The sequence below is a fragment of the Sycon ciliatum genome, chromosome 1 (genome assembly GCF_964019385.1).
Source record: "Sycon ciliatum chromosome 1, ocSycCili1.1, whole genome shotgun sequence".
Classification (NCBI taxonomy): Eukaryota; Metazoa; Porifera; class Calcarea; order Leucosolenida; family Sycettidae; genus Sycon; species Sycon ciliatum.
In genome coordinates, this window is record NC_088643.1 from 68,342,002 (window position 1) to 68,364,254 (window position 22,253).

The window sequence follows — 22,253 nt, forward strand, 5'->3', positions numbered from 1 at the left end:
AAATAATTAATAATTAGAATGTTTATGTACTATGTCTATATGTACAGTACTAGTCTTATTCTTTTGTCACGTTTTTGCATCCACCTTGAGAAACAAGAACACAACAGAGTGATCAGCACTTTTGTGGAGAATAACGATCCTCGTTAATTTTAGGTAAATATAATTAGGGTGGCTCGTACATGCACCTGTCTGGGGTCCTTCTCTTTCAAGCCCCATCAACAGTGATCATGGGGATCAAGAAGAATCAAGACTTGTCAGCAGAGGAGTCATAAACATCAGCTCGGAATGAGTTTTGATTGTGCACATGTGTGAAAGGTGACATGACAAATCCCGTATTTTGACAGCGTTTTTCTTGTGGAACGTGCGGCCTCTGTTTGACTGGGGTCAAATCAAAAATTGTCGTCGTCTTGCTTGAAAGATCTGTCTGGTACAGGTGTGTGAATTCGAGGCTGACCTCTGCACACGCAACAATGTAGATCTATAGGACAAGGAAAAAAAGTAGTCTCCTTGTTCAGTGCATTTATTATTATAATAGCAGAACAAAGAAAATGAGCATTAGTGCCAAGAAGCATTGTAACTAATTTCAACTAATTCAAGTACTTGGACTGTTGTGGCAGAGTTGGGCCGTGCCTTTGTTCTAAATTGTCGGAGCAATGAATGATTCTGTTTATCGTACTCGCTCGCTGGGTGTTGCGGCGACTGGCCTGCCAGATCAGTATGCAGATGGAAAGGCTGCCACTGTCTGGAACATTTATGTCGGAAGTACTCAAGCAAGAACGAAGCTGTACAGAGAAAGTGTGTGCGACATTCTACGTAGCCATGGCTGTCAACATGTGTTGGATGTTGCCTGTGGAACAGGGTATGTTGCTGTGTTCAACATATTTTATAAAAAGGCATTTTTGATCTTGATATTGCCAAGTCAAGAAATCATGAAATACAATGCCCGTATAAAATCCACGAAGTCTGCAGCCGCTTTCACCAGTTAGGGCCGACGTATTATGATATATTGGGTACCGTCATAGAACCACCAACATTACCCACCCAACTGTTACTTGAAATGTGTCCGTTGCGGACCGAGCCGGCCGTGTATTCTGAGGAACATTGCATGGTAATCAAGCAATGGTAGTGACTGCAGTGTATTCTTGTCAGTCTGCTGCTACGCGTTGTTCACGCGTCGTGACTGTCATAGTAAAGGCCAATCGCCCGGCAATAGCCTAAACTCTCACTTGAAGACAATCAGACTTAGTAATATAACCCACACATGCTAGTAGTGACAGGACGCATTGTAACATTTTTTTTCGGCCAACAATCCGGCGCTGTGTGTGGCGTTCTGTTGTGCAGGGTGGACTCCATCATGCTTCTTGAAAATGGATTTAGAGTTAGCAGCATAGACGCCAGTGACAAAATGTTGAAGTACGCCCAGAAAACACGATGGGCAAGGCGCAAGGAGGACGCCTTCGACAATTGGGGTAAGTTGTCTTTGTACTCTGTGCCCTCTCTTAAGGGGGGGGGGGGATATTTTTGGGACCTGAAAGTTGGAAATTCACCTTTTTCGTACTTTCAAGCTACCATGAGTACAACAAGTGTCGCCCATACGAATATCATTTCTGGGGTATATTCAGTATTCACTTTGCTCTCTTCAAAAGTAAACGATGCACCTCCTGTAGTTAATATAAGGCCACCCTTTGTTAATTCATTGTTTAACGTCCTTTTTTTTCGCGAAAGGTACGCGGGAGGGCGGAAAAAAAACAAAAGCCCATTCCAAAAACTGGAAACTCCAATCAAACATTTTGACCAGTAAAGCATGTGATATATACAATATTTCTGGGTCTAACGGCACTTACAGGCATAGAACAACACTCTTTGATGGTACATTGGAGCACATGCCTGATGAATCCAACAAAACAGGTACATAGCATGGAGTTAGCATGTCATGAATTCATTACATCTGGATTTTTACTAGGACACACACCGTACGATATTTAAAAGCCAACAAAAAAAGAAAAAGAACACAAGACAAAGGCATGCCCGGGAGGCAAGATTATAAGTTTAAGGTCATGATTGGCACATTGTGAAACTACACAATCATGTATTTACAACTTCGCATATTATTGGTACTACTACTTTCTTGTTTTTTTTCCAGTCTGAGGCAAAAAGGTACGCGGGCGCGGACGTTAAACAACGAAAAAAGAAAGGGTGGCCTAAGCCTCGTAAACAGGTGCATGTCGATAAATCGCTAGTCCGGTATTTCAGTCATCCGGCACTTCGGTTAACCAACAGCGCACTGCCAGCTCATACAGTATGCTTCGAGTAACGCGGACAGTGAGCATCATGAACGTTGCCTTATGTTATGTTACATACAACACCGTCTCTACAGGAGTAATATTGTAGATATTAGAGAGGTTGCGCACAACGAAAATTCGTTAGATTTCGACCGTCCGGGTTCGAGTAACGAAAGTTGCTCCGAAGATCCGTCCAAACGTGACCGAAACAGAGCAAATCTACGAAAATATTTTTCGTTACCTGGAGTACTAAAAAAACTGATATTTTACAACTCCCTGTCTTGACTCTTCGCACCCGCGCGGCTGCCGCGTCGACCCACTACAAAAACGTTCACGCGTTGTGCGCAACCTCACGCTTTACGAATATTCGTTAGCTTTTTTCGTTAAAAATATTCGTTACGGCGCTACGAATTTTCGTTGTGCGCAACCTCTCTATTAAAGCACGATGACTCTCTGGGGTTATACTAGTACAACCAAGAGTAGATAAACATTTATCTACTCTTGGTACAATGTAGCAGAGTATCAATAATGCACGTGGAATCACAGGCCTGCTGATTTGTGAACACAAGATGGGCGTCGTAGCTTCAGTTATCCCGAATATTCATTCATCCAACGGTATCCAGTCCCGGGGCCGGGGGTGCTAGATAACTGATAACAACTGCACGGGAGTTAAAGTACCAGCCTTGTCAGTCTAGGACATCAGTTGCCTTACCTTAGTATGTTTGGCAATCATGGTATCTGAAAACCTAAGACGAGAGTTAGTTTATCATTTCCTCTGCTGCACTGTACTCATGAATATTCATCACACATTTCTATTCTAAGTAAGAAGTCACGGTACTGTTGTGGCCGTTTAAGGAGCTGCTATGGCTGTGTGTACATTATTTTAGTTCTGCTACTTGTGCATACATGTACAATGTACTTAGATTGAGTCATGGCCAGGCTAGGCGGTACAGTTTAGACGGGCAGCAGCTCCCCCCCCCCCCCCCCCCGTACATGGATCTTTGAAATTACGACAGAATGTTCTTTCCAGGTTTAGATATGTTCTCCTGTCTTTGCTGTGTATGTATGTGTGTAGTTATTGAGGAAGGCAACTGGCTCACCTTGTTGGAAACTGAAATAGACTTCCCCAGTGAAGGCTTCGATGCCGTCGTCTGTCTTGGTAACAGTTTTGCTCATCTTCCGGACTTTGATGGCACAAATGGTCAGCAACGGTTGGCACTTCGCAACTTCTGTGATGCTCTGAAGCCTGGTGGTATCTTGCTGATCGACCATCGCAACTACGATGCAATCATTGATACTGGTATGCTAGCCCGGTCCTATTCTGGCTTCACTTTAGAGTGTGTGTGTGTGTGTGTGTGTATGCGTGTGTGTGTGCGTGTGTGCGTGCGTGTGTATGTGTGTGCGTGTGTGTGCACGCATGCGCTTGCGTGTACGTAAAAGGTGGCAGGTGGTTCACTTTTGGTGGTACGTTCATCCATGAGTGTTAGTGTCCATGTTCGGTCACGGAATCTGGACTCCAAAGAAGACTGTATTTATTTCTGTTCTTCGTAACTGAACGAAAATCTCTAGACTAATAGTATGCACACATCATCGTGCCTTGGCACGGACATACCAACTCTGCTATTGTCCTCTCTCCAGGACCAAAAAACTCTGCTTTCCAAAGAGACAAAATAACTCCCTCCTGTCCAAAGTGAAACTCGTACTATAACAAAAAAGCACAGCTGATAAAGCGAACAGACCTACAGCCAATCAGCAAACCAGCTCCGTCATATGATCCGGCAGGTATTGCATGCCATGCATGTACTAGATTAATGCTACGGTACAGACAATCGCATGTCTAGACAGGTCCTAACAGTGTCTAGTCAGTACTAGCATCATGCTCACATGTGCCGGGTCAGCACACAATACATCGACCTAGCAAACGGTAACCTACGGGATCTACTGGAACATATCCCCCTCTCACACGAGGAGAAAACCACACTAAAAAAACAAAAACAATCCGAGTGTGACACAACTACATAATCATGTCCATCACTGTTACTCATTTCCAACTGGCAAAGGAACGAGATGATGGATGGCACGTTGCAGGATCTTGCCTCCAATCTTGACGTCCACGACGCGCACCTTGTTGTCCTTTCCTGGGAAGGTCTCCATAATGCGACCCAATGGCCACTCTCCGCGCGGAGTGCCGGGACTCATCCACATCACCACGTCACCCACCTTCAAGCTCTTCTTGGCCTGGCGCCAGCACTTCCGGAGGTTCAAGGATGGTAGAAACTCTCTTTTCCATCGCTGCCACACTTCGTCTACTAATCGCTGTACTGCCGCCCATCTCTTCCGCTGATGCTGATGCTCACCAAGCGCCGTCACTTCCTTGGCCAGAGGCGCATCCATACGTCCCACAAGGAAATGCTGGGGAGTGAGGGGCTGATCATCCTGAGCATCATCTGAGACTGTAGTCAGCGGACGAGTGTTGATGAGATGCTCTGCTTCAATCAGTGCGGTCAGCAACTCCTCATCGGTAAGCGAAGCATTAGCGAGTACTGTGGTGATGGCACGCTTAGCAGCTTTCACAACAATTTCGAATACTCCTCCGAAGTGGGGTGCCCGCGGAGGATTGAACCGCCACTCTATTCCTTCATGAGCGAATTTCCTGCTGACTTGCGTGCGATCAATGGCTTCGCTCGCCTCTCGGAGCTCTCGCTCGGCAGCTGTAAAGTTCGTGCCGTTGTCCGACACCATGATGGACGGAGTGCCGCGACGCTTGATGAATCTGGAGAATGCCATCAGGAATGCTTCTGTGTCCAAAGAGAAGGCCATCTCCAAGTGGCATGCTCTGGTCTCCAAACAGGTGAAAACGCACATGTACCGCTTCTGCTGCACTCGACCACGCCCCTGCTTTGTGTAGAACGGTCCTGCATAATCTACTCCACATCTGGTAAATGGTTTGAGAGAACCACACGTGCGATGGTTGGGTAGCGGTCCCATGATCTGCTCCGCAGCCTTACTCATCAGTCGGCTGCATGTAACGCATTGTGCACGTACACTTTTGATCGCTGATGTACCATGTACAATCCAGAATCTCTGTCGTAGGTTGGACAGCAGGTGCTGGGTTCCGACACCATGGCAACAGAGGTCGTCTTCGCGCTGGATGAGTAGCGTAGTGACTCGGTGACGCTGTGGTAGGATCACTGGCTGGCGAACACCAACAGGTAGGTTGACAGCATGCTTCAGTCGTCCGTTGACGACCATGAGAGCAGGGTGTGACGTCGCATCCAGGACCGCGTTGAGCCGGTAGAGAGGGTCAGATGGTGGTAATTCCTCACCTGCCCGTAAGCGCTTAAGCGTGGCTGGGTACGCTGACAGCTGAGCTTGTGCAAACCAATGTCGTTCGGCTCCTGCTACTTCTGCTGCCGTCAGCACCGGTACTGTCACTACTGATCTTGGCTTATGACCGCTTGGTAAACGGACATAGACTAGTGGGACACTGGTGTTGGCGGTGTCGACGTGGGTTTCCCCCCTCGTGACTGTCGCAGTCTGCCGTCGGGCATTTTGTACGAACCGTAAGCACCAGGCAGTCACCCTGGTAAGACGCTCCCACGTCGAATATGTGGCAGGATCTAGTCGAGATGGCGTCACCTGGCTGGCGAATGTCATACATGGCTTCTTCTTCAGCTCACCAGGTAGTTGCGGAGGGGTAGCAAGCTCCACAAGCGGCCACTCTGTCTCCGGTCTGGTCAGGAAGTCCGGACCACTCCACCATGTGTGACGTCCAACGAGGTCCAGCACTTTCATACCTCGAGATGGGAAGTCGGCTGGGTTGAGGACTCCTGGTACGTGTCTCCATTGGCAAGCTTTGGTGTCGGCTTGAATCTCACCGACCCGGCAGGCGACATCTGAAGTGAAGTTCTTGGCATGGCTCCTCACCCAGTACACGACGTTGAGGGAATCGGTCCAGAACACATGTTCAGCAACAGGAATAGCGAGGGCTTGGCTGACAACTTTGCTGGTGCGCAGGCCAAGTACTGCACCTCGCAACTCCAACTTAGGGATGGTGACTTTCTTGATTGGGGTTGCCCGCGCCTTGGCGAATGCAAGGCTGACCTTCACAAAACCATCCGGATACGCCGCGCGGACATAACTGACAGCTGAAGTGGCGTGCGCCGAGGCATCGGTGAAGGTATGTACTGTGAGCTTCGCGGTGTCAGCCTGGCGCTCCATGCTTTTGAAGCATCGTGGCACTTTGATCCCAGCTAGATCTGGTAGTTCTGCAAACCACCTCTGCCACTTGGTCTCCAGCTCTGATGGGAGACGGTCATCCCAGGAACAGCCGAGAATGCATGCCTCCTGGAACAGCAGTCGAGCCCTTATCGTAAACGGCGAAATATGCCCTCTTGGGTCATAGATGCTGGCCATCTTGGATAGGACGCTTCGTTTCGTCAGCCGCTGGTCGTCCGGTGTGTTGTAGCGATAGCTGAACGTGTCAGACGCTGCGTCCCACACGACACCAAGCGTCTTCACAACTGCAGCTGATGCGGCGTCGCTGCAATCATCGATGCTCACCAGTGCATCGGCGGCTCGGTCGGCTTCCGGGATAGAACGGAGCACGTCACGGCTGTTACTGCGCCATTTCCGCAGGTGAAACGAGCCCATGTGGAGCAGGTCCTGCACCCCCTGCCGTACTGAGATGCCGGCTGGTACTGATGGTTGTGAGTTCAGGAAATCGTCAACGTAGAACGATTCCTCGACCGCTGCTCGGGCTGCTGAGTCGTACTGTTCCCCATGCTGTGCGGCTACCTCCCTCAGAGCTCGGCAGGCGATGAACGGTGATGCCTTCAGTCCGAACACGAGCCGAGTAAACTCGTAAATGGATGGTTGCTCGTCTGTCGACTTGCGCCACAAGAAGCGTACGTACCGCCGATCTTGCTGTTGTAGCTGGACCTGCAGGAACATCTCTGCAATGTCTCCTACGATCGCAACCGGTTCACGGCAGAACCTGAGTAGGACGTGAATCAGGTCATGTTGCAGTTTCGGACCAGTGTACATCTCATCATTGAGAGACACACCCCGCTGACGAGCCGCTGCATCGAAGACAACCCTCACTTTCGTGGTCGCCTTGTCGTGGCGCACGACAGGAAAGTGCGGTAGTAGCCATTGGTCACCGTCTCTGGCGGCACTATCTTCACAGCGGACCACATATCCCTTGTCGATGTATGATTGGAAGACTCTGTCGTACTCTGCTTGGATGTCCGGCTTCTTGAGAAGAGATCGCTCGAGGCTGATCAGCCGCTTCTCTGCCATGGCTCGGTTTGGCGGCAGCTGTGGCTGGTGGTCTGGCCGAATCCAAGGGATGCCTGTCGTGACACGACCATCAGTGATTTTCATCCTGTCAGCCACGAGGTGCTCTGCTTCTATCTCAGCCATCGTCTTGTCAGATTGTGGTTGCATGCCCACCTGGTCATCCTCCCAGAACTTAGCGACCAGCGTATCGAGCAATGGCTCACATACTGCAGATGCGTGCAGCGTGCACTCGGATGTGGCACCTGTCGGCATGTCCACCGGCCCAAAGCAAATCCAGCCGAGTGGTAGACGGCGTGCAATGGGCTCTCCCGCGCGCCCAGTGGCCTCCTCCAGCACTCGGTGTACGTCAATGACATCGATACCAATCAGGATGTCTACCTGCCGCGAGTCGACCTGTGGTAGCGGTAGTTGCTGGAGGTGGGGGAATTGTTGGCTCATCTGATGCCAGTCAACGGCCGGTAGCGGAGCTGTGATGTCGGGCTGGGTCCATGCTTGGAACGCCGTGCTGTAGTCACCATCATGACTGTGGATGGTCAGGTTGACTCTCTGCCGGCGGCCTGTTACTGTCGTTCCGCCTAGGACTGAGGTGGTGAGCTGCTCATCTGGCCCGCTGACACCCAAGCTCTCAGCAACGTCAGCCCTGATATAGCTGGTCGATGATGCCGAGTCAATCAGTGCCACTGCATCATACATCTGGTCTTGGTGTTGCAGCTTGATTGGCACAGTCATGAATGCAACATGGACCCCGGTGTTAGCAGTGCAGGTGGTTGCTGTGGCCGTCGCTGCTGTGTCGGATGGACGCTGTGGCTTCCCACGTGATCCACCGCCTCGCTGTGGACTGTCCAGTCGATTGCTTTGATTCATGCTGGCTGGCTCTTTGTCCGTCTTCCTGCTGTAGCTCTGCTGTTGTCTCACAATGTGGAGCATGTCATGGTGTTTTCCACCGCACTTAGCACATGGGTTGCTCCTGCACTCAGCAGAACGATGGCCAGCAACGCGCAGGCAGCAGGTACACACATTCAACGGCTTAACGAATTTCCACCTGTCTGCTGTTGACAAGGTGGCAAATGCCCGGCAGTCAGCTAAGCCGTGGCCCTCTCCGCACTTCTTGCATCTGGCCTTTGGCGTCTCATTTCCTGCTGTAGTTGCCAACGTTCTATGTGGTCGATGATCGTGTCGGCTCTGTGACTTCTGCAGCACTGCCGTTGATGTGGGTGTCTGCTGGGTCTCTGCCTGCCTCTCCTCTACCTTCCTCAGCATATGGACCAGATTCAATAGCCAGTCTGCAAAGTTGCAAACATCGCAGTTCCGGTCCTCGTGCAGCTCAAAATACCTCAGCAGGAGGGTCGGTGGTATTTTCTGGGTTGCTGCTAGGTACAGTTCACGGCCGGGAGCAATGCCACACGACTTCATGTTGACCAGGGTACTCCGCAGCTTTAGAGCAAACTTCTTTAGCTTGTCGGTGGCTTTAGCGTTGTCAATCTTGGGCCACGTCAGGATATCTTTCTCGTGACGCTCAAGTTGTCGCTCCTCACCGCCATACCAGGCTTCTATTTCCACCAATGCTGCTTGAAAGGCGCCTGTTCCGTCCATAATGTCCTGGACGAGTTCCTCGGCACTCCCTCCGGCGAGTGACTCTCTCAGTCTCGCCATCTTGTAGTGCTCAGTTGTGTGGGGGTCTGTTCCCACCAAACTCATGAATTTCTGTCTCCAAGGGACATAGTTCACTGGCGCTCCGTCAAACTGCGGTAGCTTTAACGGCTTCAAATGGGATCTGTATGTCCCGGCATGAGGGTAAGCAGCTGGTGACGTATATGGACGTTGTCCATCTGGCTGACTATACTGCGTAGCCAACTGACTCTGTGCAGCTGCTGGTGCACTCTGCTGCTGTACATACAGTGAGTAGAAAGTAGTTGCAGGATTCTGGCTGCTGGCTGCGGGTCTGGCTGATTGACCTCTTGCACTCACTACTCTGGCCTGTCCAAGCTGGCTAGGCACTTTCTGCTGGACTGTGTAGCTACTTGGCTGCACTTGAGATGTCACAGCACACGGCTGTCCGCGGCTGACCAGATTACAATATGGCGTCGTTCCACCGGGTTTTAGAGAAGTTTTGGAAACTCGATGCGAATCGGTAAATTATTGTGAATAGTAACAAAACCAAGTTGGTTTTCAGTATGATTCGACACAAAAAACGCAAACAGTTGAAGATCGTTTGAAAATTTGAAAGAGGAGCATGATCTAGTGCTCCAAATGTTTTTTCTTTGGAGCGTTGGAAATACAAACACGAAGACAGACATTGCTGTCACCGCGCTGTCTTCTTACCTGTTTACGAGGAGACTGAACCTTGGTCCTCGGCTTTCCTCTTCTGTGGACGAGGAGCCAGCGTACTGGCTTCTTTGGTGGTTGTTAGCAGATGCTGCTTGGCGACAACTTTCAGCCTGGCGAGGTCTCCTGGTATGTTTTTATAGATGGCGTTGAGGGTGTTGAGACTGGCGTGCAAGCTCTCTGCCCCTTGCTCCGCGAGCAGGCCCAGACCAACGTCAAGTTTCCTGATGAGCGGCACCGTATGATTCTCTAACAGGTGAAGTTTCGGCGTGATGTTTCCAAGTCGCCGTGCCACAACGTGTCGTCTGCACATACTCAAGAAACGCCGAACTTCAGACTCCAGCTGATCCATCTCGTCTGCTGAAACTGCCTGGCTGTGACTGAAGATAGCTCGACAAGAAGCGTAGCTGTTCATCAGATTCTCGTGTAAAGATGCTATTGTTTGGGCCTCCTCCGCCAGGACTGGACACCTGGACGTGAGGACTGGTACGTGAGCATGGCTGATGGCAGTGACCACGGTGGGCTTCAAGGCTTGGTGGACGTGATTGCCGATGAAAGCACCACCGTGGTACACTTGACGTTCGATCTTGTGGTGTTGGAGAACAGGCTCCACAGAGGCTACGCATGGGCCACTGAAGTCCTTACTGCGGCATAGCTTGGCGATTTCGTCCTTCAAGGCGTCGACAGTCGAAGTGTGTTGCTGGGTCTTCGTAACTGCTGCCATGCCTGAATGCCATGTCAAGCTTTCAGGCAATCGTGCCTGTCACTCTCATTGAGGATGTCGAGGAAGTGCATGACAACAGCGACAAGGTCTGGAAAAAATACAGTGGCAGCCATGGAGACATCGCCATTCCGCTTCGACATCGGCAGCTCTGTAGCGGTGTAGCTGGGCAGCGTCTTCGTGATGAACTCTCGTATAGAACGCTCAGACTCCGACTTTACTCCGAAGACCTTGAGCCACTGCCGCAGCTTCCTCAATTGGCTCCATGGCAGTCGGAGGTCTGCCTGAGCTCCTCCTGTGCAGCTGATGAGAGCCGCTTCAGCCCAGCAATCATTTGCACTCGAGCTCCATCCGATCCACCACAAACGGACTCTGCAATTCGGGTCAGCTCAGCAGCGCGGCGTTTGAGTGTTGAGGCAGACGCATCGGTTGACGGTACACTGCACTCTGGTGTTAGCTGGTAAACTTGCGGTTTGCCCCTGCCTCCTTCGCCAGTTTTCACCTCCAGCCTGCCACCCTCTGCCCTAGCCGTGACCAGACGTGCAGTGAGGTTGGTTGCCACATTGCCCTTCAACTTCGACGGAGAAGCACTGAGAACCTCAGCCACTGTTGACGATGGGCGCACAGAGCGGATAGGTGTCATGCTCGGCGGCGGGCTACGTGCTGTGCTACATGATGGCGTCTCTGCGGGATTGAACAGGCACATGTTGACATGACGTTGCAAGTCATGCAGCGGCACGACTTCAGGACATCCACGTGGCGATGGCTCATGGAAGTCGCAGTGTATGGACTGGCTGCTGACAAGCCTGGTTAGACTAATGCTGGGCGTGCGCATCGATGATGCAGCCATGTCAGCGCTGCAAGACTTGCATGTGTTATTCGTGCTGAGCCATTTGCTTATGCACTCTGCACAACTCGGATCATTGCAGCATGCTGTTTCCAGGATACCGTCTGCGGTATTCTGACAAATGATGCAAATTTGCACCGCATTTCTGTCTAAAAATCTGCCCCTGTCAAGCGGCAGTGTTGCACGATGTTGTCGCGCTGCTCTTGATTGTATGCATTCTGCACTGATATCTAGACCACTTACACTGCTTGTGGCTGAGTGTGTAGGTGATCCATCATCGCTCTGGTGGCTGGGTGCTGCCAGGAGTGCGGCACCTCGCAATGCTGTTTTCGGTTTTGCATGGTGCGCGCTTGCGCCCCTTTTCTTCTGGCTTGCACACACAGAGCAGTTTGTGCGATGGCGTGGCTCCCATTTGGTGACAGGTCCACAGCCACCTCCACAATGTTCTGCCTATCTACTGGCTCTCTTTAGGGCTCGCTCGCACAGAATACAGATGTATGGTGGGTGGATGTCTGAGCAATCTTTCGAGATATCATTGCCATGTACATATTTCAGCAGATCACTATATTTTTCCACACTATATCTGGTAGACTGCTGGAAACAGGAAAACTTTCTGCCACCGACTCTGCAGACTTCTTGCAGTAGCGATTTATGCTCATCCATGATCACTCTACGTCCTCACAACAACTGGAGAGTAACACAATTGCAGTTACGATCCAGTAAGTGTGGGAAATACCAAAAGTTTGGGAATATTGCAAACGCAAGTCACACGGAATTGATGCACGTCACGGAACGAAATTTTCTACAGCACCAGAACGGACACTTACCTACCCGATTCCAAATTATCTAAACGATACTCAAATCTGGGGATACTATTTGGGGCACAAACGTTGGCTCAAATTCTGCACGACGAACGTCCCAGGAGAGGAAAACAAACGTCCTCCAGAGACAAGGAAACAAATCGAAGCAGTGGTCGCGCGGCATGTACGCGGAGCTGAGGGAAAGGCAAAGCCGAAAAATCGAAAACTCAGGGCAAACCAAGCTGATTGGAGACGAAAAGTGGCGAAGTCTGTGGAATACTTAGCTGTCTAAAGCAATTCCTGGACGAAAATCATGAATTTTTACGAGTTCTCGGCCGCCATATTAAATGGGCCAAAATCGCGCAAAAAAACAGCCGTGAAGTGTGTTTGTTCAAAAATCCAAAATCGGACACGTGGACCGTACTGTTGGGCACGTGGCACTCATGAAACCATGGAATTCGACCAAAGCGTGCACCATGTTATACGGCATGTACCGCACGGCTGTCCGCGGCTGACCAGATTACAATATGGCGTCGTTCCACCGGGTTTTAGAGAAGTTTTGGAAACTCGATGCGAATCGGTAAATTATTGTGAATAGTAACAAAACCAAGTTGGTTTTCAGTATGATTCGACACAAAAAACGCAAACAGTTGAAGATCGTTTGAAAATTTGAAAGAGGAGCATGATCTAGTGCTCCAAATGTTTTTTCTTTGGAGCGTTGGAAATACAAACACGAAGACAGACATTGCTGTCACCGCGCTGTCTTCTTACCTGTTTACGAGGAGACTGAACCTTGGTCCTCGGCTTTCCTCTTCTGTGGACGAGGAGCCAGCGTACTGGCTTCTTTGGTGGTTGTTAGCAGATGCTGCTTGGCGACAACTTTCAGCCTGGCGAGGTCTCCTGGTATGTTTTTATAGATGGCGTTGAGGGTGTTGAGACTGGCGTGCAAGCTCTCTGCCCCTTGCTCCGCGAGCAGGCCCAGACCAACGTCAAGTTTCCTGATGAGCGGCACCGTATGATTCTCTAACAGGTGAAGTTTCGGCGTGATGTTTCCAAGTCGCCGTGCCACAACGTGTCGTCTGCACATACTCAAGAAACGCCGAACTTCAGACTCCAGCTGATCCATCTCGTCTGCTGAAACTGCCTGGCTGTGACTGAAGATAGCTCGACAAGAAGCGTAGCTGTTCATCAGATTCTCGTGTAAAGATGCTATTGTTTGGGCCTCCTCCGCCAGGACTGGACACCTGGACGTGAGGACTGGTACGTGAGCATGGCTGATGGCAGTGACCACGGTGGGCTTCAAGGCTTGGTGGACGTGATTGCCGATGAAAGCACCACCGTGGTACACTTGACGTTCGATCTTGTGGTGTTGGAGAACAGGCTCCACAGAGGCTACGCATGGGCCACTGAAGTCCTTACTGCGGCATAGCTTGGCGATTTCGTCCTTCAAGGCGTCGACAGTCGAAGTGTGTTGCTGGGTCTTCGTAACTGCTGCCATGCCTGAATGCCATGTCAAGCTTTCAGGCAATCGTGCCTGTCACTCTCATTGAGGATGTCGAGGAAGTGCATGACAACAGCGACAAGGTCTGGAAAAAATACAGTGGCAGCCATGGAGACATCGCCATTCCGCTTCGACATCGGCAGCTCTGTAGCGGTGTAGCTGGGCAGCGTCTTCGTGATGAACTCTCGTATAGAACGCTCAGACTCCGACTTTACTCCGAAGACCTTGAGCCACTGCCGCAGCTTCCTCAATTGGCTCCATGGCAGTCGGAGGTCTGCCTGAGCTCCTCCTGTGCAGCTGATGAGAGCCGCTTCAGCCCAGCAATCATTTGCACTCGAGCTCCATCCGATCCACCACAAACGGACTCTGCAATTCGGGTCAGCTCAGCAGCGCGGCGTTTGAGTGTTGAGGCAGACGCATCGGTTGACGGTACACTGCACTCTGGTGTTAGCTGGTAAACTTGCGGTTTGCCCCTGCCTCCTTCGCCAGTTTTCACCTCCAGCCTGCCACCCTCTGCCCTAGCCGTGACCAGACGTGCAGTGAGGTTGGTTGCCACATTGCCCTTCAACTTCGACGGAGAAGCACTGAGAACCTCAGCCACTGTTGACGATGGGCGCACAGAGCGGATAGGTGTCATGCTCGGCGGCGGGCTACGTGCTGTGCTACATGATGGCGTCTCTGCGGGATTGAACAGGCACATGTTGACATGACGTTGCAAGTCATGCAGCGGCACGACTTCAGGACATCCACGTGGCGATGGCTCATGGAAGTCGCAGTGTATGGACTGGCTGCTGACAAGCCTGGTTAGACTAATGCTGGGCGTGCGCATCGATGATGCAGCCATGTCAGCGCTGCAAGACTTGCATGTGTTATTCGTGCTGAGCCATTTGCTTATGCACTCTGCACAACTCGGATCATTGCAGCATGCTGTTTCCAGGATACCGTCTGCGGTATTCTGACAAATGATGCAAATTTGCACCGCATTTCTGTCTAAAAATCTGCCCCTGTCAAGCGGCAGTGTTGCACGATGTTGTCGCGCTGCTCTTGATTGTATGCATTCTGCACTGATATCTAGACCACTTACACTGCTTGTGGCTGAGTGTGTAGGTGATCCATCATCGCTCTGGTGGCTGGGTGCTGCCAGGAGTGCGGCACCTCGCAATGCTGTTTTCGGTTTTGCATGGTGCGCGCTTGCGCCCCTTTTCTTCTGGCTTGCACACACAGAGCAGTTTGTGCGATGGCGTGGCTCCCATTTGGTGACAGGTCCACAGCCACCTCCACAATGTTCTGCCTATCTACTGGCTCTCTTTAGGGCTCGCTCGCACAGAATACAGATGTATGGTGGGTGGATGTCTGAGCAATCTTTCGAGATATCATTGCCATGTACATATTTCAGCAGATCACTATATTTTTCCACACTATATCTGGTAGACTGCTGGAAACAGGAAAACTTTCTGCCACCGACTCTGCAGACTTCTTGCAGTAGCGATTTATGCTCATCCATGATCACTCTACGTCCTCACAACAACTGGAGAGTAACACAATTGCAGTTACGATCCAGTAAGTGTGGGAAATACCAAAAGTTTGGGAATATTGCAAACGCAAGTCACACGGAATTGATGCACGTCACGGAACGAAATTTTCTACAGCACCAGAACGGACACTTACCTACCCGATTCCAAATTATCTAAACGATACTCAAATCTGGGGATACTATTTGGGGCACAAACGTTGGCTCAAATTCTGCACGACGAACGTCCCAGGAGAGGAAAACAAACGTCCTCCAGAGACAAGGAAACAAATCGAAGCAGTGGTCGCGCGGCATGTACGTGGAGCTGAGGGAAAGGCAAAGCCGAAAAATCGAAAACTCAGGGCAAACCAAGCTGATTGGAGACGAAAAGTGGCGAAGTCTGTGGAATACTTAGCTGTCTAAAGCAATTCCTGGACGAAAATCATGAATTTTTACGAGTTCTCGGCCGCCATATTAAATGGGCCAAAATCGCGCAAAAAAACAGCCGTGAGCAGGGTGATACTTCTGGTTAGCTGGTGTCTGATACTGTGGGCCTTGGGGCAGTTGTGGCTTCAGACTAGTTGTGGTGAATGGTGCAAAGCTGGACTGCACAGTGACCGTCTCTCCTGGTCTGTGTTGTGCGTTGTTACTAGTATTAGCCACAGCTACTGGGGCAAAACTGTTACTCTGCAACACAGGATTCACTGCACTATCACCAGACATACCTGCATGTACTTGACTGCCGCTAGCGCTGTCGCTGCTCACTGGACCATCAATGACAATGGACTGTGCATGTGTCACTGTGGATGGCAGTCCGTCACTTCGACCAGCTTCCACTTCCACCGTTCTGGTCTTACTTGGTAGCCAGCTCTGGGGACTTCTTCGTTCCACATCCACAGCACTCAAGCATGGAGGCCGACTACCAGCTGGTGTTTGTCTTGGCTTGGTCGGCTGGATGTCAACTGCGTCCACCACGCTGAAGGCGCGCCCTGCTCTCCCAGACTCTGCGCTGGTAATTTTGAGCTTCTCAAGGAGTTGATGATGGCGCACGAGTGCTTCTGTCGTGAGCCCTTGTCCAACACCTGCGTGGGACAGTCTCCGTGCACTTTCATCTCTCCGACTCCTGCGGCTGCTCGCGGTGGAGCCTTTCTCTGAGAGCTCCAACTCCAGCGCTGCTCTGTCTGCAGCCAATCGCTTGGTCACCAACTCTCTGTTGAGTTCCAATCTCTTTTCGACCGCCTCAGCCTCCAGCTGGACTAATTCCTCAGCAGCTTGCAACTCTCTCTCGCGTATCCTGGCCGCGAGTTCCAGTTCGGCTTCCTTACTGGATTTCTTGGAAACTTGGGAGACACTATCCCACTCTCCATATCGCGAAGGAGGCTTACCCTTCGTCGACCTGACGCTCGTTCTTTTTTCCATCGACTCCGATTACTGCCTCGGACTCGAATCCGGCTCGAAGGACCAGTTGTTCGGTCACGGAATCTGGACTCCAAAGAAGACTGTATTTATTTCTGTTCTTCGTAACTGAACGAAAATCTCTAGACTAATAGTATGCACACATCATCGTGCCTTGGCACGGACATACCAACTCTGCTATTGTCCTCTCTCCAGGACCAAAAAACTCTGCTTTCCAAAGAGACAAAATAACTCCCTCCTGTCCAAAGTGAAACTCGTACTATAACAAAAAAGCACAGCTGATAAAGCGAACAGACCTACAGCCAATCAGCAAACCAGTTCCGTCATATGATCCGGCAGGTATTGCATGCCATGCATGTACTAGATTAATGCTACGGTACAGACAATCGCATGTCTAGACAGGTCCTAACAGTGTCTAGTCAGTACTAGCATCATGCTCACATGTGCCGGGTCAGCACACAATACATCGACCTAGCAAACGGTAACCTACGGGATCTACTGGAACAGTCCATGTGTTCAATAATAACTTTAATACACATGTAGTGCAACACGTCAAGATTTCACTACCAGTATAGGTCAACTCCCAGGTCTGGGCGGCTTGGCTGCCCAGATTTCAGAATTGTCCGGATGTCAGAACACCTCTTACATATGTACACAGGCATTATTTTGCAAACACAAAGGTAGGCAATACTAGGCACTGTCACTACAATACTGCTCGATGCACAAAGTGCAGAGTCGTTCACATACTGGGAACAAGGTTGTTTGGCTGATGGTCGCCTTCGCATGAAATTGGGAGTCCCACGGATAGCTTGGTTTATTATGCTCCGATTGTGTATTTTGCAAACGTTTCGCTCTTTCATCAGCCCTTTCCGCCTGGTGGTGGGTCCTCAAACGCACCCAGTAGATGGACGTGCACTGATCTGGGGAGTCTACATGTACTTGTGTTACATGCATACATTCGCCATTTTGATCTTGGCTTGCTCTGATGATGCTCTACATGTAGTTGCTGCATTGTAGTCTTACTTGTGTATACATTGTGTGCTCATTGCTTTACAGGCATTGCTCCGCCGGGTGCTAACATTTACTATAACAGCCCATACGTTGACAACATCAAGACCTCCGTTTTACGTGTGGACGGCAAGCCAAGCATGGTTACTCTAGACTATCATTTACAGGTATGTACAGTCAGTGGAAGTATGTCTACTACTTCAAAGTGCATGCCCAGGGCCGCTTTACTGTAAAACGTTTTAACTAAATTGCTTGATCCTCCTTACCAGTAAACAACATCTGCAGTTTTTTGGAAACTGCACCACTAGATGTCGTACACTTGAAGATAGCTTCCCTACCCCAAGTGCACTTCACAAGTCGACTGTGTGTTGTCAACCTTCTTGCTGTCGGACACTTTGGGATCGTTGCAAAACCTTGCACTGCATGTTACCACTTCCACTGCGGCCACGTTGCCGTGCGGTACTGCAGCACTTTCTAATGCATGTACTGCAGTGCCAGATGGTTTCTTCCAGGCTACCTATTGGTACTCCGAAGTGCAAACTACAAGAAGGATGGTCAAGTGAGAGTGAATCATACGTGACTGGACTAAAAAGCGGAGATGCCGTTGGCGTGTGCGAAGTGCGAAGTGCTTAACCCTAGTGGAGGAGCCTGCGACACAAGTTCACAATGAAATCCAGAGCTACAACAAAACAAAGTTTATTGTGAACTTGTGACTGGACTACATGTTCATGGTCACTGGTACAAACTCGCATTTGTATCTGGTTTGTGCCTGCTCTGTAGGTACCTCTGAGATTAGTGAAGAAGCGCAGCCACCGAGGTCATGTGATAGCTGCTTCCAGTGGCACTGAAGACGAAGATGAAGCGAAAGTGGCCAGGTTAGTTCAGCGTCCGAACGTGTCTTGTATGTGTACTGGGGAAATTAGAATGCACTCGTTTGCATTGGTGTTGGTGAGACGGTACTGTTGTAGTCTTTCCGTTTGTACCAATGCCATGATCCTGCTCCTGTAGCCCTCAGTCTGGCAAGGTGCTGTTGAAGAAAATATACAAGTGGGCATACACTTGCTTTGTGGTGGACAGCACCAAAAATACCAGTGAAATCTATTCGACAGCAGGCCATGCTGTATAGTTTAGTAATGACGTCCAGGCCCCTTGTGAGGAGTGTAGTATAGACTACTGGTACTTCCAATTATTGTAGTCTACCCCATCAGCACTGACGTATTGGACATGCAAATATGCAGTGTGCTGTGCCTGGCTCAAACAGAGTCAAGCGCAACATGATGTAGCACTTTACACCTTCCATGAGTGATCCCTACCCGATTCCTATCACATCCATGTACATGTGTGATAGTGTGAAAGATGTGAAGCCAGGCAGCGTGTCCACTGTCCACTGGTTCAGACCATCTCCCCGGATAAAGTTGCATAATCTGAACAAAATCTTGGCTAGTATTGTAGTAACTGGCCTTTCTCCACCTGCTCCCAGTCCCTTGCCATCTCCACACTTATTCAAAGGGACGACGGTAACTACATTTAGAAGATTGTTTATTGACACGACGACGAAACACAACTAGACAAGACGAATTCAAAACGAAGACATGATGAACTCAAGACGAAGACAGATGGGGGCAAGGTGGGAGGAATCAATATCTGATGAGTTGCTAGTCTGTTGACTATTTGGAAACCACCTGTTCACTTCCACTATGTACTACCGGCAACCAGTGCTGCTTGTTTGCGGTGGCAATTGCCTTTGTCTGTTATTCACAATTTCCCACCCGCCGTGTCTGGATGCCTCCTGTTATCTCCTATGTCTGTCATGGTGCAATAAAAGATCTAAACTACCATTGAAATGAGGTTTTTGTCTTTGTGTCCTTGGTCTCCCCATTACATTGTTTACTACAAGTAGTACATTGGTTTAACAACCGCTATAGGCTCTACAGGCAATCTTCTTATAAAGTTAATTCCATCAGCACCGCGTTATTGTTTGAGGATTTAATAAGGCTATACAAATGCAATCGCCGCCTTTTTCTACGATGGCTTCAGCAGGCATGTGCTTTTTTAGTTGTTGAGATGTGTAATCTTCCGTGGGCATGCTCACATCTTTATTTCAGCCATATTGCCATTGAACATAGTGCCAGCTTCTATTTGTACCTCTGTGCTGCTGCTTGTGTCTCAAACAGTCACTTCCGCCTCTCGTATCATCCACACCGACTGGACGACTTCAAACGCCTTGTGTCCGAGTCTTTTAGCGAGAGCTTCGAGTCAGATGAGGTTCTGGGCGACTTCCAAGACTTCTCCAAAGTTGCCACCCCGGCCTACTTTGTTCATGTCGTGCGCAAGAAGGAAAATCCGGACGCCTCTTCGGAACCCGAGAGCAAACGAAAGATGAGTTTCTGAGGTGAACATTGTGACCAGCCCTATCTTGCCATGTGTTTTAGGTGGCGGTGTTGGTGGCGGTGCATGTACCTGCTCTACTCGAGTGCTATTGTGACGTAATCGTGGACGTGCCATGCAAAGGAGATCCTGCACCGAACTCTGATCACACGCAATTGTTCGCGTTCAAGTAAGTGGACAGCGGTCCTCGTGGATGGCAACTTTGTCATATTGGGCTGAATTCTCTGCGAAAAGACTTTTTTCCTGAGTTGTCAACAGCCAGTGTGTTTTCGATTTTTACTATTTTATCATGTTAGTTTCTAAAATACTCCAATATTTTCTACAGTGAATTATCTATTCTATAGCTGAATAGCTCCCGGGTTTTATGGAAACTCTGTACTCGTAGAGTTGTTGTACTGTACTCCTATCTACTTCTGTTGATGCCCATGTCAACATGGCACATGCGCTAGTAATCAAGTTATACCCAAGTGTTTTGAAGGGATACCTCCCAATACATTTTTAGTAGTTTTTAAATTCTGCTATTCTGTATGCATAGCTTCACCAGTAGTTTAGGTTTGCGTGAACAATACACAATGCTACCCTCTCTAGTCTAATCTGTGCGTCTGCGCACTGAATAACTTAGGCCAAGAACTACTCTTCTGCTCCCATGGGACGCCTCCAGGTATGGCCCTATACTGATCTTGTGTCAGGTGTAGTCTAAGTTCGTAACCGGTGGGGGAGTGTAGGTCAGATCCACCAGCCAGAGGACAATTGGAAGATCTGGCCACTTCCAAGCTCAGACCCTGGGACCTCTCATTTCTCCATCATGGTCTCACAGTGTATTGCAAGTACTAAGTACTAAAGACTTAGGTCAACCACTGTGCATCTGTAGATGGCACATGATAAATTGATTATTAAATTCACTTTGACCTGTCCTCACTTTGGGGTGTACGAGTGATGTACACGTAACAATAGTTCCGATCTCTACCTCCTTTCCGCTTCCGTGTCCAATGGGACGCCACTTCCCCATGATTCCTGCAGGTGGGGAGGACAGATCAGGTCCACCAACCAGAGGCCAATTGCCGAAACCCCCTTTGCCGCATCCTTGTTACCCTTGTGCCAAGCCACATGTTCCCAATTCACAGTGGGTCGCAGCACGGTTGGAAAAATCCACCCGTTCCAAGCATGACTTGATTGTTGTACATGTCAACAACCTAAGCACCATGAATTCTCAGAAGGTGAAGGGCACCTGGTCAATTAGCTTTCCCAAATGAGTCATGTATGCAGCTTGAATACTGTGGCTCACATCAGTGTGCGATGTATGTGTAGAGCTCCCTGGGGTGGAGAATGAGGTGTCCATTTACAACAACAGCAGCAACAACAAACAACAACATCTCTTATTGGCCACTGGCTATCGTGAGAATAAAGATTTGAAACAACAGCATGTGACTACAGTCAACTTCGCTTATAATGACACTCAGCGGGGCATCAGAAAAGTGTCCTTATTCGCGAAGTGTCGTTATACCCGAAGTCTCATTATATGTATTACAGTTGGATGGGACTTTGCTCTGGGCATGGAAATTCTGTCATTATTCGCGAATTGTCGTTATATCCGCAGTCGTTATTAGCGAAGTTGACTGTATGTATAGGGCTCCCTGGCGCATACTGGTGGTGTGGAGAATGAGGTGTTGAAGCCTACGACTACGAGCATGACATAAGACCATAAGCATAACCCGCGTTATACTGCCTTGATAACTTAAAACAATGTCGGTATTTTTTACATGATTCGGTACTACAGTGAAACCTGTCTAAGACGACCGCTCAAGGGACGTTCAAAATGTGGTCTCTATTACCAGGTGGTCTCCTTATCCAGGGTCAATTGACTGGAAATAGCATCCCTTGCCGGTACATGGTCGTGGTTTCAGTGGTCTTCTAGGACAGGTGGTCGCATTATCCGAGTGGTCGCCTTAACAGGTTTTACTGTATATCCTTACACCTACATGCAGCTACATGTACATGTATGCCTCTAGTCAAGGTTGTGTAGACAAAGCAGCGTGTGTAGGGCTCCCTGGTATGCACAACTGCCACAGAGACCAAAACCTGACCTCTGTAACTCTGAGTTTCACGTCCAGAAACACACACCAGGCACGCTGATGAGTTTTACTTTCTAGTAGG

The 22,253-nt window shown here is 49.6% G+C and overlaps 1 protein-coding gene across 1 annotated transcript; it reads left to right on the plus strand.

Moving 5' to 3' along the window:
* The first annotated feature begins 349 nt into the window (after window positions 1–349).
* LOC135805088 (glycine N-methyltransferase-like) lies at window positions 350–21,001 on the plus strand. Its single transcript, XM_065319081.1, has 6 exons — window positions 350–859; window positions 1,342–1,469; window positions 3,358–3,582; window positions 17,760–17,878; window positions 18,492–18,586; window positions 19,886–21,001. The coding sequence occupies exons 1-6, from the start codon at window positions 654–656 to the stop codon at window positions 20,100–20,102; spliced, it is 990 nt and encodes a 329-aa protein (XP_065175153.1). The 5' UTR covers window positions 350–653; the 3' UTR covers window positions 20,103–21,001.
* Window positions 21,002–22,253: the final 1,252 nt, after the last annotated feature.

Coding starts and splice junctions, on each gene's coding strand:
- LOC135805088 (XM_065319081.1), top strand. CDS start 654: ATGAATGATTCTGTTTATCGTACTCGCTCGCTGGGTGTTGCGGCGACT. Junction 1,470..3,357: donor GGACGCCTTCGACAATTGGG/GTAAGTTGTCTT, acceptor GTATGTGTGTAG/TTATTGAGGAAGGCAACTGG. Junction 3,583..17,759: donor CGATGCAATCATTGATACTG/GTATGCTAGCCC, acceptor ATTGCTTTACAG/GCATTGCTCCGCCGGGTGCT.